Source organism: Oryzias latipes, chromosome 9 (assembly GCF_002234675.1).
Source record: "Oryzias latipes chromosome 9, ASM223467v1".
Taxonomy (NCBI): Eukaryota; Metazoa; Chordata; class Actinopteri; order Beloniformes; family Adrianichthyidae; genus Oryzias; species Oryzias latipes.
The window spans coordinates 28155453-28176553 of NC_019867.2; the positions used below are offsets into that span (position 1 = coordinate 28155453).

The following is a 21101-nucleotide window of genomic DNA, read 5'->3' on the forward strand; positions in this document are numbered from 1 at the left end:
AGTTTTCTATAAAAATCTGATTGTTTTCCCCTGTGAGATTTATTTATTTGTCTGTAATTTGATCCCTAGTCTGCATCCCTGAGCACCTTGAGTCAGGCTTACTGAAATATTCTGCTTTGTGACAGGTAAAAAGTTCTCAGTAATGGGGAGGACTCCACGCCGAAAAGACCTGCCAACAACTCAGAAGTAAATTTATAATGAACTCCTGCCGCTTTGCAGAAACTGTGTCTTCTGGAAAATGACCACTGGGAACGATTTTAAAATAGATCCAAAGATTTATCTTAGTGGGACTTTAAAAATGTCATTTTTCTTTTAGGCCATTCTCTTTGAAACATCTTCTAGTTGCTTTACAAAGACAGATGACTGTTTCTATTTATTTTACGTCTTGTTTTGCACACTTTTCATAATAAAGGCACATTATGCAAAAACCTGTCGAACACCACCTGGCTCCTCGATATTTCTGGCTAGCTTTAAGCTAACCTGTGATTTCTATTAAATACAAATAATAATCATGATATTGCACCATTAAAAAATACACACATCAGAAGTCACAATATTTTTTGCTCTCATTTTCTTTGTGTCAGATTTTGACCAGTTTGAGCCTTAGTCACATGCACCCACACCTAACCTGTACGGCTAGTGCAGGTTTTTGGGTTGTCTGGGTCCATGACTGCCAGATGAGCACCCATAGTACCACATATTGTCTAATTTCCTCATCTCTAACAGTCAGGCTGCACTTATGAGATGAACAGCACTAACGGGCTCCTTGTGCAGTCCGCAAGATTTGAAAAAATGATAAATTCGTATGGCGTGCCTGCGTCATCTCTACTTCATATATGCTAAACACAGCGGGCATGTAATGCGCCTTCAAAAATGCACTGAACACGGGTTATTTAAGCATTCGGTGTTCACACTTGACTGTTGCTACCCCATAGTGCACAAACTCACAGCTGGAAAAGGCTTGGTGCAAAATGTCAAAACAGTGCAAATCTGATGAATCATGCCCGCAGGCTTTTTCCTTCACAGCTCTACTATGATATATAAAAGACTTGGTGTCGTAAAATTCCAGCCGGCTTCAAAACACATAATTAATTTCTCCTCCATGATCAATTTTCAAACAGTTGGCACTTCCGTGACTTGAATAGGACATCATCCATACATCCCTACCAAGCCCGAGTCCCTGACTGGTCAAAGTTCAGCCTGGTTTAACTTTCAACATGTATTCAATGGTCGCACATTTTGCATGTAGAACCTGAAAGCGATTGTAAAAACTTGCATAGCTACAAGGGAAAATGAGAGTTCTGAGTGCGGAAGCCTGAAACGTGCACATACGTGCGTTGCCGAGGACCGTGTGAAGGTAGCTTTACCTTACACTTGCTTGGTGTTTAAATGTTTGCTTCTACTTGATACCCGCAGCATGCTCGTGGAAAAAAATGTGGATGCCGATTTTGCTCACTGAGCAGTCTACAACCTTGATGTTTTGTGCAGGCCACCTGTGTGACTTGTACAGATTTGCTCATTTTTTCACCCGCAGAAAGCCATTTTCCACCCCTGGGGGCACTTGTGACTAAGGCTTTAGTCAGGAGCAAGTAGAGTTCAGGGTGGCACGAGGCAGAATTCTAACTTTTTTTTTTACAAGCTGTTGTTTTCTATGATGACTGTCCGTGTAAACCAGTTTGACAGTGTGGTCAATTCCCGCTTCCCCTTGGATTGGCCGATAGCAGAACATCAGCGTTCCACATCACGACCACTCATCTCTGGTTGGTCCGAGGAGCATTTCTGGGGCGGATCCTGAGGGACAGCTCCCACAGAGCCTCCTCTGCCAGGTGGTCATTAAAGTCATTGAAAAATGAAATGATGTCATTGTCAGGCTGCAGAGAGTAGGCCCTGGAGAGGAAGATACACATTCAGCACACAGGAAAACTCCAAACAAGCATAAAAGTACGACTCCAACAGGAATCTTACACTTGCTGGTAGCTTCTGAGAGTGTCGAGGATGTTAAACTGCTGCCAGCGTTTACAAAAGTTCACTTTTGAACCTTGAGATGTCATCACATTATCAGGGTTCCCCAGGTGAACGAAGGTCAAGTCCTGAAGAATCAGCCCTCTGCACACAGAGACAGGTGAGGTGACAGCACCACACCCATACAGGCTTTGAAGTTAAAGAATTTCTCAAAAAAAAAAAGAAAAAGCACACTAAAAAGAGGGGTATAGACCTACAGGTATGGTATGCAGGGAGGTTCCACCTCAGCTAGAGCTGCTCGGTAGACCCTAAAAGAAGACGAGCTGTCAATCAAGGAGCTCAACTCCTCCAGGCTCTGGGGCAAAACAAACAAAAAAAAAATGATGAAAAGTCATTTGGAGAACAACAACAAAAAAAAAATAGAAAATGATAACATTCTTGAATGGACCTCTGTGGTATTTTTCTGCCAGTCAAGACGTCTCAGGGGAGCAGAGTCCAGCGCGGATAAGATGGCCAGGTATGAGTTGAAATTATTCAGTTTCCTCAAGTGCTGAAGGAAGACATACGATTTAACAGCCGTAAGTAAGCAATTCAAACAGCTCTAATTCATTGTCACATTAGAAGAAATTAGGGAGGAAATGATTGAACAACTTAATTCATACATTTGTTATTTTTCTACATTTCAACCAGATCGAACTGTTTGTGGCAAGTTGTTAATCGAATCGAGTTAAACCACTAGGAAATTGTTTCAAAATGAAATCAATTGATTGTATCGATATTGGGAAATACCATCTGAATGGAGCTTACCTTCATGATCTTCAGGAACTTTAGCAGCAGCTTCTCTCTGTCCTGAGGTTTTTCTTGAAGGATGATGACTGAACGAACCCTGAAAGTCACACATCATTTAACATCAATGTACATCAATAACCAGATTACTTCAAATTTAAATCATATGCTTCTTGTCTGAAAACAGGTTTTATAACTGATAGTGTAGAACAGGGGTCTGCTACCTGCAACCGCATGTGGCTCTTTTACCACTCCATTGAGGCTCTTTGGTTAAAGAAAAATACAAATGTTTTCAATAAAAAAAAAAAGAGATGTGCTTTTTGGACTAAAAGCCACATCAAGGTAAACAAATCAGCCAGGTCACTTTATTCAACTCTTTTGCAAACAGTTGAAGGATAGAACTTATCACTTCGTGAAGCTCCTGACTGCAGTACCCATCAACCGGTGCAGCATTGTAATTTACCAAACTCATAATAAAACATGTGTACCACTGAAAATCAATTGGAGATCAGTAAGCACAGGCAGAATTACTGCACAAGATGCACCAGGATAATAAGGCAGATTGTTGGAAAAATTCAAGGGTTTAAATGTGTCTCACTGTCTGAAAAATACTGTAAGGGTCACTTAATTAGTTCTGATTTATGAATTTTTAGCTAAGATGCACCAACAACAGTAAAACTAATTGTGCGTATTGTTTTTTCACTGCTGACTTCAAACTACCTATTGCTAAATTTGCTGCATTGAGATGATGCTATGTAGCACAGGGTGTCTTTTATTTTGAAAGGAAGTCATGTAAACTATTTCATATTTAAAAATAAGAGCTATTTTGTTTTTAAGTTTTCTTCATGTCAAAACATAGTTCATTTATATTTATCATAATAGTAACAGTAACATAAATACAAATCAGTTTCTTTTTTTTTTTTCAAAGGGTGAAGTAAGACTTCAAGGCTCTTAGTAGGTTATAGTCAGTAAGAAATCAACTCGAGTGGCGCTTCAGATGTCAAAGGTTGCAGACCCCTGGATCAGAGTTCGGTGGTTAAAAGCAGAAGAAAATAGTGGACTTGTCCTTGTTTTTTTTACCAGAAGGAGACATTGTTGAAGTGTTGAGTAAACTTCGTCAAGTTGGGACTCTTCTCCTCATTCTGCTCTTTGGACCACAACAATACCTCTGGAAGCTGGACAGAAGAGGCAAGCATGTGACGGGCAGGTGACAATCATAGAGGTGAGACAGACAAAGAATGGTGTAAACCTCGATCCTGAAGAAGAGCTGAGAGTCCAGCAGAGTCAGCTGCTCGGCTAAATCCTGACTCCTGTAATCCAACAGCGTTCCTGGTCTGTGGAACATGAACATGGACGAGGTGATGTGACCAATGACAGCCCAACATTTGCTACTGACATCCAATCAGGAGAGACTTCTTACCTGGCAGCAACACCTTTGGAAGCGAGGGGGCAGAAGGAACGAGGAGAACCGGTTAGCTTCCAACGCTTGTCTATTATGGACAGGAATTTGGAGTGCAGGAGGTGAGCCAAGTCCAGCTTTCCATCCGTCAGAAGACTGAACACCAGGTCCACCAAGAGAAGCAGCAAATCAGGCTCGAGCTCTACAGGACTGGACAGACACAGCGTTATTTATGAAACCAAAGCTCCAACAGCTTCAATTTTATTGTTCTTTTGTCTTCTCTTGGCATTAAACCTGACAGTCAAGAGCAGACGTCTGAATGGAGGGAGATTTAGCCGTCTGCTCTTTTGGTGTTTGAGTATTGACTTTTTCCAAAATGTTTATTTAAATTTGTCTTTTAAGCATTTCTTTTTTAATCTGACTTCTATGTTCCAAATATGTACAACTGGTCTCATGAAAGTTTTGGATTTCACCAATTATTCAAAATGGAATTTGGTTCCCCTTTAATGCTCTTACCTCATACTGTATAAGTAGTTGTCCAGAAGGTTCACTTTTTTTCATTAGTCTAGTTGTCATAGCAACTGGATTTAAATTTCCAATTTGAAAAATTTGGCAAGATTTTAAGTCCAGTCCACAATGCAACTTTAATATAAACTTCACATGGATGAATGAGAACCTTCACTGACCTTAGAATAATTGTAAAAGGTAAATATCCACGCTCATCTTCTGATTCTACATTTACATTTACTACATTTTCGTCGCCCTAGACAACATGCTTTTAAGCGACCACTTCCAACGAAAAGTCTATGTAAATGCAAGTAAATGCACGTTTTGGGCTTCTGCGTTCAAAACTCCTGTGTTCACATGTGACTACACACATTTTAGGACAGTTTTTGGGCTCTAGGAACAAAACGTCCATAGAACGCACATTGAAAATAAACCAGGTTGAATTTTGACCAATCAGGGAATTGGATTTGGTAGTAATGAAAAGTTGCATCCCATAGCGCCGAGAAAGGAAAAACCTCACAAGATTAGCACCGCTTTGACATTTCGCATAAAGGCTCTTCCAATTATAGGTACAGTAGATGCAATAGTATCTGTTAGTGACAGTCCGGTGTGAACACCATGCTAAACACTCAGGAATGGGCATTCGGCACATGCCTGATGTGAAAGTAGCATGGCTGGTATTTAAAGCCCTTTTACACTCTTTTCTTTTTAATCGATTTACACACTGATAGAGGAGTTGCCATGCCACCCAACGTAACCCTCATTAAGGTAAGGGTTCAGGGTTTTGTCCAAAGACACTTCCACATGAGACAATTGAAGCCAGGAATAAACCTGGGAGATGACTATTCCAAGCCACAGCCACCCACTGTCTCGCTGTAATCAACAAGCTAACGAAACAAAAGCTTCTGATGAGTTCAGAGGTGCATGTGAGTGTCTCACCTGAGTTCATCTACCACTCTGACCAGGAGATGGAAAGTGTTTTTAGCCGCCTCCCCGTTTCCAGGCTCCTCTTCCTGACAAAGGTGATTGTATGTGCTTCAAGTTAAGAGTTCATAGCAATTCATTCAGACTGAAACTGTAGTTTCAAAATGCAAAAACAAACACAAGTTCTCAGATTGGTGTGTAAAGTAACAGAAGAGTGTGAGTCACTGCTTAAGGATATCTGTGCTGCAGTTTGCGGATGACTTTGTCAGGACTGATGAAGCTTCGGTATGTGCAGAGGAAGGCCTCGCAAAACAGCTCGTCCTCTGAAAACACATATATGTTTAGAAGCATTTTATCAGGTTATTATGGGCTGGTCACAGAAAAAAAGTCCAGGATCGATCTTCAAGGAGCTGTTTTTTCCTTACTGCCCTCAGAATTCTGACCCGTTCTGTTTGTTCATAGTTCTGTTCTTGCATAACCATTTCAGTCTTACAAGAAACTACAGTGCTTTGCAAATCACACTTCCTTCACCCTCTTCACACACACAGCTCCTTGCTGCAATGCAAGGCACCAAACAGGCCCCAGGAAGCTGTGCGGGCAGCGTCTTGCCCAAGGACACAAATAGGCAGACAGAACGAAATTACAAACCTGCACATCAGAAGTTGACTGCAGAGGTAGAGCCAGTTGGTGCTGATCAAGGCCAAATTTTGTATAAATTTAGAAGTGGAGACTTGAACTTGAGACATAAGCTGTTTCCCCATCTACCAATAAATTATAGCCTGGGACTATCTAGTGACCTGGATTTTAAAAACAATTCGGACACCACGCTCACTTCCTTTTTTTTTTTAAATGCTAAAAATGACACCATTGATTTCTCTTAGTAAAATCCTTATAAATATGAACATTTCATGAAGACTATTTATGAATCCACTGGGTTCTGATGATGAAAAGTTGGATAAATTATTGAGGGGGGAAAAAAAGAAAATTATTTAAATGCATTTTTTTCTGACGTAATGCATTGTTGTCTATATTTCCCAATCTAGTGAGCATCAATGCACACTTGTTTTTTGCAGAGACTTGTGGGAAATTATCAGGCCACTGGACTTGTAGATTTGGACAGCTCTACAAAATAGTGTAGCCTATGCCCTATAAAGTGGACTAAGGAATTTGGACACAAACTTAAACTTGTTCTCCACCATTATTTGAGACTTGATTTCCAACCCAACCTCAACAACTTAAGTCTTGGGACTCCAGAGATGTTAAGTTCTTCTTGTTGAATTTTACCAAAGGACACGCCTGTCAGAGCTAATAAAGCTATTTCTTTCTAGTATTTCCCATTCCACCGACAAACTGGACTGTTTGAAAGCACCAAAGCCAGATTTGTGACACTACTCTGTCTGTAGCTCCACATTCTCTCTGCTGGGTGCCAGTAATAATGTTTGTGTTGGTTCAAAAGCAGCTTTTTTTTCTCCAAGCAGAAAAAGTTCCAACTGATGGTACCAGGACTTTTTTAGTCATTCATTCATATTCTTCTGTTTATCCTTTTCGGGGAGAACATGCAGGACTGTTTAAACGGTGTATTTCCCTGATATTGTGGAGTAGAGGTCATTAGGGGTGTAGGAAAGTATTAAAAATGATTGTATTGTTTAATTCAGAAACAAAGTCTTTTATAATTTGACTTTTGACCATGATTGACCCCTTTATGCCTGATGTTGTTTCCAATGATATACCATTAATGTACATCTTCAGTGTTCAATGCATGAGGGGAACCGAGCAGTATATCTGGACCTAAGCTTCCTTCTGTCTTCTGACCCTGTTTGACTGCTGCAAGCGTCGCCTGTATTTTGACCATGCTGTCTCTCCTCTGATGGACTTATGCCTGTTATCGACTCTTGCCTGCCTGACCCTGATTTAGCTTTGTGGACTTTTAACTGAGCTAATAAACCTGCTTCACTCAGATCCAGCCATCTGCCTATTATTGTTAAAGAGACTGGATTTCTGAGACACTGGCATTTGCTCTTTGTGGGTGCCGCTTGCAGCGCAGACTCTTCCTGGAAGGGGCTGTTCCTCACTTATCTTTGTCACAATGTGAGGAACAACTTGTTTTTGTGGATTGGAAGAGGGTTTTTTTGTGGTTTTCTTTGCATGATATAGGTCCTTTAATGAAACATTGCAAATTTGCAACATGCAGCAAAAGGACGTTAAAGTTCATGCACAACATTACAGAAATATATTTAAGTCTGCTTCTTGTGTTCTTAATGTCTGCATGATCTTTCATTTACAATCTAGCTAAACAATGATAGTCTTCGGTAAAAACCCTGAGATAGTGGTAATTTGTTGTTGTAACTGACCGCTGCTGCTGAGCTCTGAGGCATAGACCAACAATATTTCAGGAGAGGCAGCCTTCACCTCTGGTCCATCTTCATCCTGAAGAGGTGGAAAATACAGTCAGGCCACAACAAGGTTTATAAAACAAGAGAAATACAAAAAGGGTTCAAATTTACCTCAGTTTTCATTGTGATCCTACAGTAGATCTTTTCCTGGTTGGTCAGGAGCATCTCCTCCACCTGTTCTCCCTCACTGCTCTGGGGGCGGAGCTCAATCTCCTGCATTACACTTTCTTTACTGTAAAGCAAAGAGAAGGTTTGAGGCTCTGAGCATCAACAACTCCAGTGTTGTAGCCTAGCTAAGGATAATTAGATCTGTGTGGGTGTTTGTACACGCGTGAAGCATCTCACATGTGTCTGCTCCTATTGTCGTCACTCTCTGTATCAGAAGAATCCTGGAAATGAAAACATAGACGTGATCGATACATGTGGCCAAAGAGCATGAGCGCACAGAACATGTTGCTTTACCCCCTGCTGCTTCTTCTTTGGTGGTAGTGCAGGAGCAGGGAGGGGTTGGACTTGGGGTGTAAAGTCATTGCACAGCTGTTGGGTAGTGTCCATGTCTGGCTGCCTGCTGTTGTGTCTCTGATAGAACATGGCCGCAGAGTCATCGTTGTACGGTAGACAGAGCTGCAGGTACTGATGGACTGAAAGCACAAAAAGACACATAGATGAATAGATGACTTCTTAAAATAAATGAAACTACACCAGCTTTGTCTCTATACTCACTATGATGTTTCTTTTCAGGAAGGGGCGGAGGTGTCTTGGTGGAGGACAGAGGTGAAGACTCAAGCTCCTCAGGACCTGGAACAGGGTTACAGGGTGTGCAGTCAAATCCAGAAGAGAACCAAGGACCAAAGACAGAAGCAGATTAGAAGAACTAACAGGTGTTTTCTCACCTGTGCTGCTCTGATGCCTCTTTTCTGGAAGGGCGGGACACAAAGTAGCCAGAGGAAGATTGGGAAGTTGCTCAGAGAGGGACAGGTCCGTGTGGAGAAACTCGTAATCAGGGTCGTCATCTGAAGTCAAGACAGTGAAGGTCAAGGCCTGGTTTGAGCTATAGACTGAATCAGACACCTGAACCCACTACAGTCAAAACTCAATTTCAGTGTTTGAGAAGCTCCAACGTGGATATGTTAAATTTAACACTTAAACTCTCTAAATTCCCCATGGATGAGTGTAAGACGGCTTTAGCTATGAGGAACAGCCTGACTGGAATGATGAGGCTGTCCTCACATCTAGCTCTTAGTGCAGGGGTCCCCAAATCCAGGCCTCGAGGGCCGGTGTCCTACATGTTTTCCCATCAACATGCCATTAAAGCTCCTTATTGGCCAAACACACCTGATCAAGGTAATCAGCAGCAAATAAGGCAGGGTTTCTGGAAAACCAGCAGGACACCGGCCCTCGAGGCCTGGATTTGGGGACCCCTGTCTTAGTGTCTTCTTGTGAGTGTGAAGATGTGTGTGAAAGGCAGTCCAGCAGGGGGAACCTATGAGCAACATCTTGAAGCAGACAGGAAGTTGGAGCAGGAAATGACCTCACTCCTCCCCTGCTGCTAACATGTAGGTCTTTTTGTGTGCCTGTGAGTGAGTGTGTGTTACCACAGTAAGTTCCACACACCAGAGTTTGCAGAGGAAGAGAGGCGTTTCAGGCAGCTGTCATCCTGCAACACATGTCAGATCAGAGCTGATTATCATCATGGCCTCTGGATTTTGTTTTCGTTGTTAAACGATGCTTCTATTTTCTTCTCTTGTTTCTGTTTTGTACAATGATTTCGACATTACCTCAATGTTTTGCTTTATAGACTGCAAAAACAGGATTCCTTAAAATAAGCTGAAAATTCTTAAAATTTGAAGAACTTTCTTCAAATAAGAAAAAAAAAATGCCAGGGGGGTAAGAACTGAGAATTCTTCTTTAAGAAAAACATTTAGGCTACTAAGAAATGTTTTCTCAAACTAAAATTATTTTGGTATAGAAAAACCTTTGTATTCAATTCGTTTTAGTGAAGGGCAGAAAACAAGACAATTTTTCTTGAAATAAGAGTCTTCTTACTTTCTAAAGATTGTGTTTATGCAGAGTATTAAACAACTGTGCTCAAGCAAGTGCACCATTTGTTATGAACATGTTTCTGTTGAATTCATAAGCCTTAAGCTTCGTCCACAGCGCCATCGGCAACGCATAAGCAACCACCTCTAACGAAAAGTCTATGTAAACATGTGTAGACGCGCGTTTCAAGCTTCTGCGTTTAAATTCGTCATGCTAACAAGTCGCCACACACGTTTCCACTACAGTTTTTGGGCTCTATACAAAATGCGAGTCAAACCATTTGAACTTTGACCAATCAGGGACTCGGATTTTGTAGAGGCGCATGGATGGCGTCCCTTTCAGTTCACGGAAGGGCCAACCGTTTGAAAATTGATGAAGGACAAATTAATAATTGTGGTTTTGCTCCTAGTGGGAATTCTATGACACCAAGTCTTTCATATATCGGAATGGAGCTGTGAAATAAAAAGCCTGAAGCCAGATTTATACATTTCCCACCAAACCTCTTCTAACTGTAAGAGGCAGACATACGGTTTTAGTCCGTTCTTAAATGCGTGTCACATGCCCGGCGTGAACGTAGCATTATTGGGCATGTTTTGCCTTTTTGAGCGTTTTTGAAAAGGGCGGGCTTTGAGCCTTAGCTATCTTAAAATTTGAAGATCGTGGAGCCAATACCCTGGTTCCAAAGTAGCTCAGCAGAAACCAGTGAGTCATGTGACCACTTGTTTTGTCCAAATCTTTTAATACTTATCAGACTGATGTATTTGCAGACCAGTTTAAGAATAAGTCTGTTGGATAGGCCACACTTCCTAACCCTGATCACTTGTGTGCCTAAATGTAAATCAATGACCTTATCAAATTTGTCTCATTTGTCAAGAAAAGTACTTTTTACAAAAAGAGTAATGAAGGTTCCCAAAATTAAACTGAGGACAGGCTGATGGAAACTCACGGCACCCAAACTGTGAGCAAAAATTAACTTCTATCTAAAAATGTGCTGATCTGTCACACTCACAAAGAGGGCAATAAATACATCTTTAATGAAAATTTTCCATTTCTGAATAATCACAGTATAATCCCCAAAAAAGTTAAGCTTAATCAAACCCCAGTCTATGAAAATGTTTAAATATAAATAGAAGGTTTCCTGTCAATGTGGTGTTTTTTTTGTTGCTTCAAGTTACTATTTTCCACATCTGGGATGTTAAAGTAGCTTTCCAACATTCTTCTATCTTTGCAGAACCATTTCCTTGTGCTGCTTCCTCAAAAGTATAAATAGGTGCAGTAATTGCAGCAGACGGCCCATATTGACAGGATCTGCCAATCTTCTCCATTTTACAAATCTGATGACTCTCATAATCGTGTACTATACATTCACAGGCATCCTTTCAGGTAATGTCATGACAGATTGCTCATTGGTCAATGAGAGAACCGATGAGTCAGAAGATTTTTACAAAACAACTGTGGTTTTTCTGTGCGCTGGGAAAGAGAAAACAACAAAAAGTTTTACATCGATACATAGAAATTTAATTTATGTTTTACCTTTATCACTCATTTAACATTTTAACAAACCCATTGCATTTTACTTTTAAAAACATTTGATAATAATCACAATCACATTACCTTTAAATGTTTCTAGAATTTTGAATTTTAAAAACGTTTGTATACATTGTTTTGATTTTGGCTGCACCTCCAAAGCCGAATGCACCACTCCACCTGCCTGTAAAAAGAGATTTTGGCCTCTCTCAGTCAGTGCTGTTCACTGCAAAAGCAGGCCATCTGGAAATAAGTCAAAAATTCTTACATTTTGAAAAAATTACTTTGCGTAAGCAAAAGAACAAATCTGCCAATTGGGTATGAAAAATGGTCTTACTAATCTCATTTTAAGAAAAGTTTTCTACTCACTAAGGTTCTTGATATGACTTTTTTTTCCTGTAATACAGAAAATGAAACATTTTCATTGTCTTAGGATTCAGTGTTTGCAGTGGCACTGTTCCTACGCGATCTGGACGGATCTCTTTTAACTCATTGGCCTGAGGAGCATCATTTGGGTCTGCTGAACCCTGAAGGACGTCCAACTCAAACCGACTTTCGAGTCACCTTTGTGGAAAGAATCTTTCAGCCTGCAAACACTAGCTTCACTGTTGTGAAGAGGATAAGAAACCTCCATGTTTTTGCTCTAACATACGTGCTGCTCCAAGTCAGTCTTCTTTGCCGTCCATTTTTTATGTCTTAATTTCAAGCCAAGTTTTTAATGTACTTCACTTTTGTTGCAATTTTATGTACTTTTTACGTACTGTGTGCATTTATTTTGATTCTGTAATTGTACAGGCTTTTGGGTTTACGTAAAATGATGCTAAAAACTGAGAGTGTGTTGTGCAGGTGATCATACCAAGTCCTGGTCTGCGTGTTTGGCTTTTCTGTTATTATTTTTATGCTATCGCCGTGTGTTTTGTTTCTTCCTCATGGCTGAACTCTATGTTTATTGTAGTGTCCAGAGTATTAAGATCAGAATATTTCATGACTTAATAGACACTGACTTTAAAATGTTATATGTGGTTTAGTTTAATACTGCATTTCTTTTTGTTTGCTTATCTTTAGTTCTTCCTCTTAGAATCTGTTTTGTTTTTTTATTACATCAACCTGCTATAGGGGACCGCAGATGGAAATTAGCTAATAGCTCAAATCTGGCATATTTACATTGGTTGTTAATGTTCAGGGATATGTCCCTGTCTTTATAAATAAATTTTCAAATGTTAAGATGACCAATGAGTTCCTGTGTCCTTGTTTTTTTTCTTTTATTGTCCCACATATCTTTTCCACAGTGTGAGCCTGCATTGTGTTGGTGCTGTTCTGGTCGTGCTTGTTTCAGGTTTTTCTAGAGAAGCTCCTCATTACAGCTCAGAGAGGATTGTGAAGCTTTCTTATTGTCTCTAGATGTTGTTTTTTTTGTGGGGGATTTTGAAACAGCCCTTAAAACAAAGATTATGCCATCTACTGTGAGGTTAGTGTTGTTTTTGGTTTTTTTGTGACTTGTCCTTTTGAGGTTTTTTCTGAGCAATCTGCAGTGTGAAGACAGCTGAGGTTTTAGTAAATGGTGTGAAAATAGGATTTCATCTTTTTCAGCTGTTGTGGGTTTGGGTTCTTGCAGTTGTTCGAAGGTTCTGTTTCTCCAAATATTGTTTTTATCAAACAGATAATTAAATCAGATACAGAATTGCAGAATTTCTTGAAAAGAAATATAAAAATCCAACAAAAACATGGCAAAATAAGTTAAGTTAAAAAAATAAAATAAAATATTAAAAATCTTATTTCATAGTTTTACCTCATGCTTCTACATAGATTTACTCCCTGCTCCGCTCCATTCTCATGCATCTACTTGCAGACAAATAGATCCGTGTTTGTCTTTGTTTTCCTTGTCTGAGCTGGCATCTGTACAGCTGGATAGCTCCAATTCAGATGTCAAAGTATGGGAATGGGGTCAAAGTAATTCAGCTGTGTCCGCTCTGATAATTGCTGCGATACAATGAAAAAAGCGCTGAAGTAAAACCAGATTTTGTACCTGCTCCAATGCTGCATCAGTCTCTCGTCTCATTGGTGCCACTACAGCTACCCTGCATGGAGATGGGCAAGGCACTGTCGGTGTTTGACGCTTTTTAGGCGGGAGAGCTGGTGGACTATGGAAGACAAAAAATACACAAAACTGAGTTTTTTCTGTTTAAAAAAAAAGGCATTGAGATATATCCAAGCTAAGCACTAAAGCTTCTCTTAAAACACTCAGGAGCATTTTTTTTCTTTTGTTATAAAATACCTCTAAAGACCTCTGTAGAATCTAAAGCAGATAAATATGTCACATTGCTCTATAAAAAAAAGCTCAGTCTTACATTATTTGCAGTTTCACAACCTGAATTAGGTGAAATTTTGTTTTCATGTCAGCAGCTGGTAAACAGATCATCATTCACAAGGCTGCTGACGAAACAAGCTCTAAAAAGAAATGCTGATAATGACCGAAACCTTCTGTTGTTTTCTGTCTATTTTCTTCTCTCCCACTTCTTCTTGTGCTTCTTCAGTTGCAACAGTTTTAGAGGCAGGAAATTGTGGCCGTTGTGATGTGTTCTTCTTTCTGTTTCACATGTTGTTCTGTGCGTGGTCACATTTATTCTCATAATTCTCCTAAGGATGTTTTTGTCTGACAGTAAATCCCAAAGAAGATCATAAATGGGTCAGACTGAAACCTGGTCTAAAACCAGACTTTTTTGGGGGCCAGACTGGTCAAAGTTGATGTGGAAAACCTTGGCTGACCCAACTTTTAAACCAGACTGGCCCAGAGAATTCTTTATTGGATGGACTAGAGTGGTCAAACTGACTCAGAGCAGTTTAGAGACACTGATAGTGGCCATCTCTGTAGCAGAATTATACAAACTCAGACAAATCAAGCTGATTGATCTACACATCCCACAATAACATTTATATTACACCTCTCAGCTCAGTTAGTCAAAAAAACTCACCTCTGTAGTTCTGGTGTAACTGCATGGAGGACAGGCATGGGTGGTTTAGGAGGAGCTAAAGCAAGATGCTCCTCCTCCTTTCTTATTTTCATTTTAGATATCCCATCATGCTCTGCAGGATTCTTGCAGGTCAACTTGAGGTCTGATTTGTCCTTATCATCCAGCCATTTTGATTCGGATTGGACTGGGGAGATTGGGGCAGAACCTTCTAATCTTACTGTAGCCAATTTGACCAGTTCCTAGAAATTGCACAGAGGTTAAATACCAACATAGCAGAAGACATGAATAATGTTCAAGAAGGACATCATTAAATCACATCTTTAACTCATCAAAGGTTATGATTGTGTTGGAGTACACAGTGGGGTTGCATATGTAGGTTCTTATATTATTAATGACAGTATTCCTATTTTCCAAAGCAACAAGACTTATGGGAGAACAGAAGGTTGAATATAAAACAAAACACTGAAACACCATTTATAAACATAACAAAAAGAAGATAAAACACCTCAATAGGGCAGCACCATTGACTGTATATGAGAACTGGACTGAGTGAATGTGACGTCACCCATAGAAAATGACTAGCTTCCGGTTCTAACCAAATGAAATCAATTCAGTTGCCATTGTTTTGCGATACAGATCCATGTTGGAGCCAGACAACATGTTACAGAAATCAAATTCATAGGGGTTATCAATGACAGACTAAATTGAAAGCAACACATCAGACACATACAAACTAAAGTCTCAAAAAGTATTTCAATCATCTAAACTTATATTAGAATACAACAGTAGATATTTATTGTACTGCTCCTTAATATTACCATATTTCACCTACTGTATAGAAATTTGGGGGTATAATTATAAAAGTTCACTACATCCTCTCTTTTCACTTCAAAAACGAGCCGTCAGAATTGTACATACAGCCGGTTATCTTGATCATACAAGTAATTTATTTGATCAATCTAGACTTTTTAAACTGTATGACCTTGTGGATTTTTACACTGCGCAACTTTTATACAGAGTCAGTGGAAAATCGTTACCATTCAACTTCCAAAAACAGTTCTTAGAAAATGAAGGAGGAAGAAACTGAGGGGATGTAGGAACTTCAAGATCCAACTTATAAGAATCACAAAGAAAAGTTTCTGTGTGTCGGTGTGTGGCACTAAGCTTTGGAATGGGTTAAGTAATGAGCTCAAACAATGTTCAAATAAAAAATATAAAAAAATAAAATAAAAAAAGGGTGTAAAGAAACTCTGATTTCACAATATGAAGATGAGACGAGTTAAGGATCAACAGATGTTTAAATAATTCCAAATACATGTATGAACTTGATTGTGGTGAAATAATCAAAGCTCTTTGAATTACAATCAATGAGTATTAAACTGTAATATGCAATAATGAGTATTGAAATGTTTAAATTACAATTAATAAGCTATTGATTTTCTTTACTTGATCTGCAATATGTAGCAATAATTACTGGTTTATTGTGGTAATGTGTTCTAATAATAATCAACGTCCAACGCGGGGGTCACCACATGCTTTTATTAAGGCATCTGATTGTTTATCTTCTTCCTCTTTCGGCTTTTCCCATCAGGGGTCGCCACAGCGAACAAGTCGCATGGTAAACTTGGCAATGTTTTACGCTGGATGCCCTTCCTGACGCAACCTTCTCAAAGCAACCGGCCTCAGGACCGGCACAGACGTAGAGAAGGGAACAGGGAGCCGCCCGGATTTGAACCCTGGTTTCACGGACGGAAGGCGCCGCAAACAAGCATGAGCTAAACCGGCTCCCCAAGGCATCTGATTTTTTATAATTTAAATAATTTGCACTACAAAAAACACATTTCATAAAATAATTTGATTTGCACGAATGTGTTTTAAAAAAGGTAGCAGAACCAGAAGGGTTATTTTGACGAATGGAATGACTGAGTAATAGCGGTTTCTCTATTGAAGTCAGTGTTAATTTGGCTTCTTGGAGCCAGCAGGTACTTCCTGTTTGTAACGCCAGGGGGGAGGTGTCACACAGTCCAGTTGTCATATACAGTCACAAGGGCAGCAATATGAAGTAAACAGCTCGTACGCTTGCTAATTGTTTGTGCTTTCTGCTGTCAGTGTCATCTCAACAAGGTTGGAAGTAATCATTTACCCTCACCTTTACACTGTCCAGCACAGCCCTGATCACAGTGGTAACACTCTCTGTGGAGTCTTTGTTGTTGCAGGAGAAACTCTGCAACATCACCTGATCCACCCATTGAATCAGCTTAGCAAGAGAGTGATTGAGACGAGTGAGACAGCCAGAGATGGACTTACTGCAGAAAACAGTCAAGAAATGAGGCCACAGCAGACACGGGCATTAAAAATGACTAGCAACGTAGTTGGACATACTTATCGTGCAGATGTGGGTCCAGCTGGGCCAGAACTTGAACTGCCTCCAGGACTCGACTAGATGCCCCCCCCAGGAGGCCACCCACTACCGAATGGTCCAGACACCTTTTGTCCCCTCCAGATTTTTCCACACCCAGTTTGTCCACCAGAGCTTTGAAATACTGCAGAGAGCTGATGACAGCCTGCTGTTGGCCTGCTAACATACCAACAGACTCAACACACAAACACACGCATTCCCATGAGCCTGTACACCGATGATGATGTCACACTACACCCAGCACTTCATAGAAGTCCCACTGCAATTATCTTTTGATCTATTCTAAATGCATTCCCAGTGGTATTTTAATTATGATTGTGTTGTTTCAACTTAATTTAAAAAAAAAACTCCTTTGTTTTCTAGGACATAGTTTCTGCAGAGCGGCAGTAGTTCATTAGAAATTCGACTGAATTGTGGGCGGAACTGGATTAAGCCAGCCCTCTTATCTCCCACCAGCTTACAGACCCTCATAAACTCAACCTAACATTAGGGGTTCAAACAAATGGTGAGAAGTACTGGAACTCTCCAGATGTACAGTTTTGGGCCGGATGCCTGCTTAGACAAGGAAAATAAAGACTTACATGGATATATTTGTCTACAAGTGGAAGTTTCAGAATAGAGCAGAGCAGGGAGCGTGTGGCTGGTAGATTGTAGTTTTTATGCAAATACAACAACAACAAACTTTTTCAACTAGCATTTTTTTCTCTACTCCTGATTAAAGCAATACTGAGAAGCACAGTTTTAGTCCTAATCTTCTTTATATATGTGTCAATGAGAAAATGCTGCAAGAACATGTTAAGAACACCAAAAACACAATTTGTATCAGAGTGGGTCTTTAAAGATCTGGTAAGGTAAAGTCATCTCATCAGATGTTTACATGGGTAACCGATCTTTGAGTTAGATAAGCTCTTTGGTTGGAGATGACCCAAACCACAGGCCATAACATTTCAGAGGTTTAGTTTAATTCCATGATGCCAAAAAATATGCCAATGGACAAACCAAGCAGCCAATCCTGACCAACTTTTCTGCCCATGACACTAAGATTTGCATCCATCTCTAACCAACAGATCTTGAGCCATATTTGCTATTGTGGGCTCAAAACTTCCAAAAAGTAAATACAGGCAGTGCTATGGTGCAAGGAGTAGATGGTTCCTGTTTCTGTCCCTCTGGACTAAAAATGGTCGGTTCCGTTTCATCTTTGAATTGCTCGGTAAGGACTCAGAGCTGCTTTCTTGTTCAAAGAGAACCTGGCTTAAAGTCAGAGCCCTGGTGTAACACCAGAGATAAAACCACCTATACCAAAGTCCTATATTGACTCAACTACAGTTCTAAAGACCAGTAAGTACTGTATGACAATAAAGTAAGGGAGGTCAAATGTCCTGAGAAGGGCAAACCAATTAAAAACATGTAGTGTTTGTATAAATGTTTGTGTATCGGTACCTGGTTCTGATGTAAGTCATCTTCCGACGGTTTTATACTTTCAGATGAAATGTGTTTGATGTGCTCTGGCCGCTTTATCCACTGAGTATGGAGTCTCCCCATCAACTTAGTAGTTAGATTCACAAACTGTGAGGCTGTATTTGAAAACATTTTTGATGTGTTTGTCAGAAATTAGGAAAAGAAATCCTAACTAAAAAAGTAAGGTTATTAAACTCAGTAAGGAGACAAAGCCAGATATTTTGAAAAAGTGGTGGATTAGATTTGTCAGGACATTGACAGAGAAAAAAGCAGTCTCACCTGGTCTGCTGTCGGAGCGGGAGGACATGTCCACAGGTAGACAGCCGACAAATTAGATGAAATTCAAGGTTTTAGCACAACTCTTCCAATTTCAATCGTTTTGGCCTCTCTGCCTTCTGCCTTCCTTCCTCCTTCTCTTCTTCCTTTTTCTGTCTCAATGTGCTCAGACTCACAATGCACTAAAGTTACAATGACGGAATGCAGCGACACCTGCTCGCAGACAGGAAGCATCACATACAGCGGGGTGAAACGTTTTTGGCATTCAATGATTCTACAAGCTGTCCCACCTAAACAGATGAGTTTGCTCTGTACTGTTTACCATAGATACACTTCAACTGTGAGAGACAGAATGTCAAAAAAAGAATCCAGGAAATCCCATTGTTTGATTTATTAAAGTATTTATTATCAAATCAAACTTTATTTATATAGCACTTTGCATTTAGAACATAACACAAAGTGCTTAACACCAGAACAAAAACATAAAACAAGCATAACAGTATAAACATTAAAATAAAGCCCCCATTCCCATCCCCACCCCCTACCCACAAGGAACCCCTGATCCCATTCATGCCTCCCACACTTTAAATGATGGAAATACACATTTGGGAAAGAGGCTCGGAAAAAGTTTGTTAGTGTAAAAAATGGATATTTGGAACCCCCCTCTCTGTGAAAAGCTGCATAGACAGCCAGATGCAGCATCACAGGCAGGGGACCCAGCGACACCACAGCAAGGTGGCAATGCAGGTTCCCATCTAGAGCCGCAGCGACTGAACAGCAGCTGACCCAGAGGGAAAGGATCCAACTGAAGAAGCACCAGAAATAAAAATGAAAATAAAAGTGACAATAAAATTAAACATAATTGGTAAAAGACATAAATAATTAAAAATAAAATTTGAAATGAAAAACGTTAAAGAAATTATTAATAGTCCCGTGTAAAATCACAAAATATGTTAAGGTGGGTAAATAATTAAATAAATAAAAACTATTTAAAATGGTAAAATTAGTTAAAACCCCGGTTAAAACGATGGGTCTTGAGTCTTTTCTCAAAGGCAACCATGCTCTCCAGGGCTCTCTGTCAGACTGTTCAACAAACGAGGGCCATGGTGCTGAAAAGATGCCTCTCCGTAAGAGGATCTCAGGGTCCGCGATGGTTCATATTTGAATAAGAGATCTGATAAATAAGAAGGCATAAGACCATTAAGACATTTAAAAACCATTAAAAGTATCTTAAAACGTATAATAGAGCAACAAACAAACATTTATCGCAAACAAACGAGCAAAAATTCTGTTCTTTGTAGGCCTGTTACTTCCTTTTTAGGAAGCTTTTCCATCCTCCAGTGATTACTTCTTTAACCCTTGTGCTATCCTATGACCCCACCCTTACTTTGACGTGTTCTCCCTACCAGGACAAAGGTGGATAAAGGTGGAAAGATTTCATGTAATCCATGGACACCAGTGAAGATCACAAATCATTGAAGAAAAAAGACAGCGCACTGTCTAGTGGGTCTAGATGACCCAACTCCCAATGGTGAAGTGCCTAGGAAAGCACAAGGGTTACATCAGTGGATACATGTGTAACCCTTGTGCTATCCTAGGCGCTTTAACATTGGGAGTTGGGTCATCTAGACCCACAGTGCTCTGAACCTTTCTTCAATGATTTGTGATCTTCACTGGTGTCCATGGATTACATGAAATCTTTCCACCATTATCCGCCTTTGTCATGGTAGGGAGAACACGTCAAAGTAAGGGTGGGGTCATCCAAGATAGCACAAGGGTTAAACTGGTTACCTCTATAATCTCTAATGTCATTTGTAATGCACTACTGCAGCTCTGCAGAAATTATGTCCTAGGTTGTGTCCGAATTGCTTCACTACTCACTACATAGTGCACTATATAGTGCGTTTGCCACTTTTTAGTGCTGTCTGAATCTACAATTCCAAAATTGAGTGCCCTAGAACCAGAAGTCTCTGCGGGAAACCAGTGTGCATCGATGCTCACTAGATCGGAGAATATAGACCACAATGTCTGAACAATGTTTTTCAAAAAATGTATTTAAAATTAATTTTAATTCGATTTTAAATTCATTAAAATCAATGACGTCATATCTGGCGTTAAAAATAAAAGTTGTGAGAATGGTGTCCAACTTGCTTTTTCCAGGGCACTAAATAGTTAGGGGTTAGGGTGGGAATTTGGACACAGCCCTAGAAAAAGACAGATTGGGACTTTACAATCAGGGTTACATTAGATGTATTTGCAATGATAGCAGAAAATGCAACATCGCATTGATGTGTTGTTGTAAAGCTGAGCTAAAAAGCAAAGCTCATAATTTACTGGTGAGTTTTAACAGATTTAGCCCTGGATCATGACCAAATTGACAAGATCCTGAATTCAAAAGGATCAAAAGAACAATACATTTTTATAAGCAAAACTTTCGG

General features: G+C 39.9%; 1 protein-coding gene across 2 annotated transcripts; it reads right to left on the reverse strand.

The window, feature by feature from the left end:
* Window positions 1-342: 342 nt before the first annotated feature.
* Window positions 343-18807, reverse strand: rapgef1 (Rap guanine nucleotide exchange factor 1). Of its 2 annotated transcripts, none has more exons than XM_011479615.3 (23): window positions 18667-18807; window positions 18370-18503; window positions 16893-17104; window positions 16660-16816; window positions 14511-14749; window positions 13565-13679; window positions 9586-9628; window positions 8865-8984; window positions 8695-8769; window positions 8434-8612; window positions 8317-8360; window positions 8083-8203; window positions 7930-8005; window positions 5817-5901; window positions 5594-5686; window positions 4169-4357; window positions 3998-4082; window positions 3829-3923; window positions 2770-2848; window positions 2411-2512; window positions 2220-2317; window positions 1966-2106; window positions 343-1887 (listed from the first exon to the last, which is right to left on the reverse strand). In XM_011479615.3, the coding sequence occupies exons 1-23, from the start codon at window positions 18692-18694 to the stop codon at window positions 1752-1754; spliced, it is 2646 nt and encodes an 881-aa protein (XP_011477917.1). In that variant the 5' UTR covers window positions 18695-18807; the 3' UTR covers window positions 343-1751. The 2 variants fall into 2 exon arrangements, with proteins under 2 accessions (XP_011477917.1, XP_011477918.1); XM_011479616.3 differs by having other exon boundaries at window positions 14511-14694; window positions 18667-18765.
* Window positions 18808-21101: the final 2294 nt, after the last annotated feature.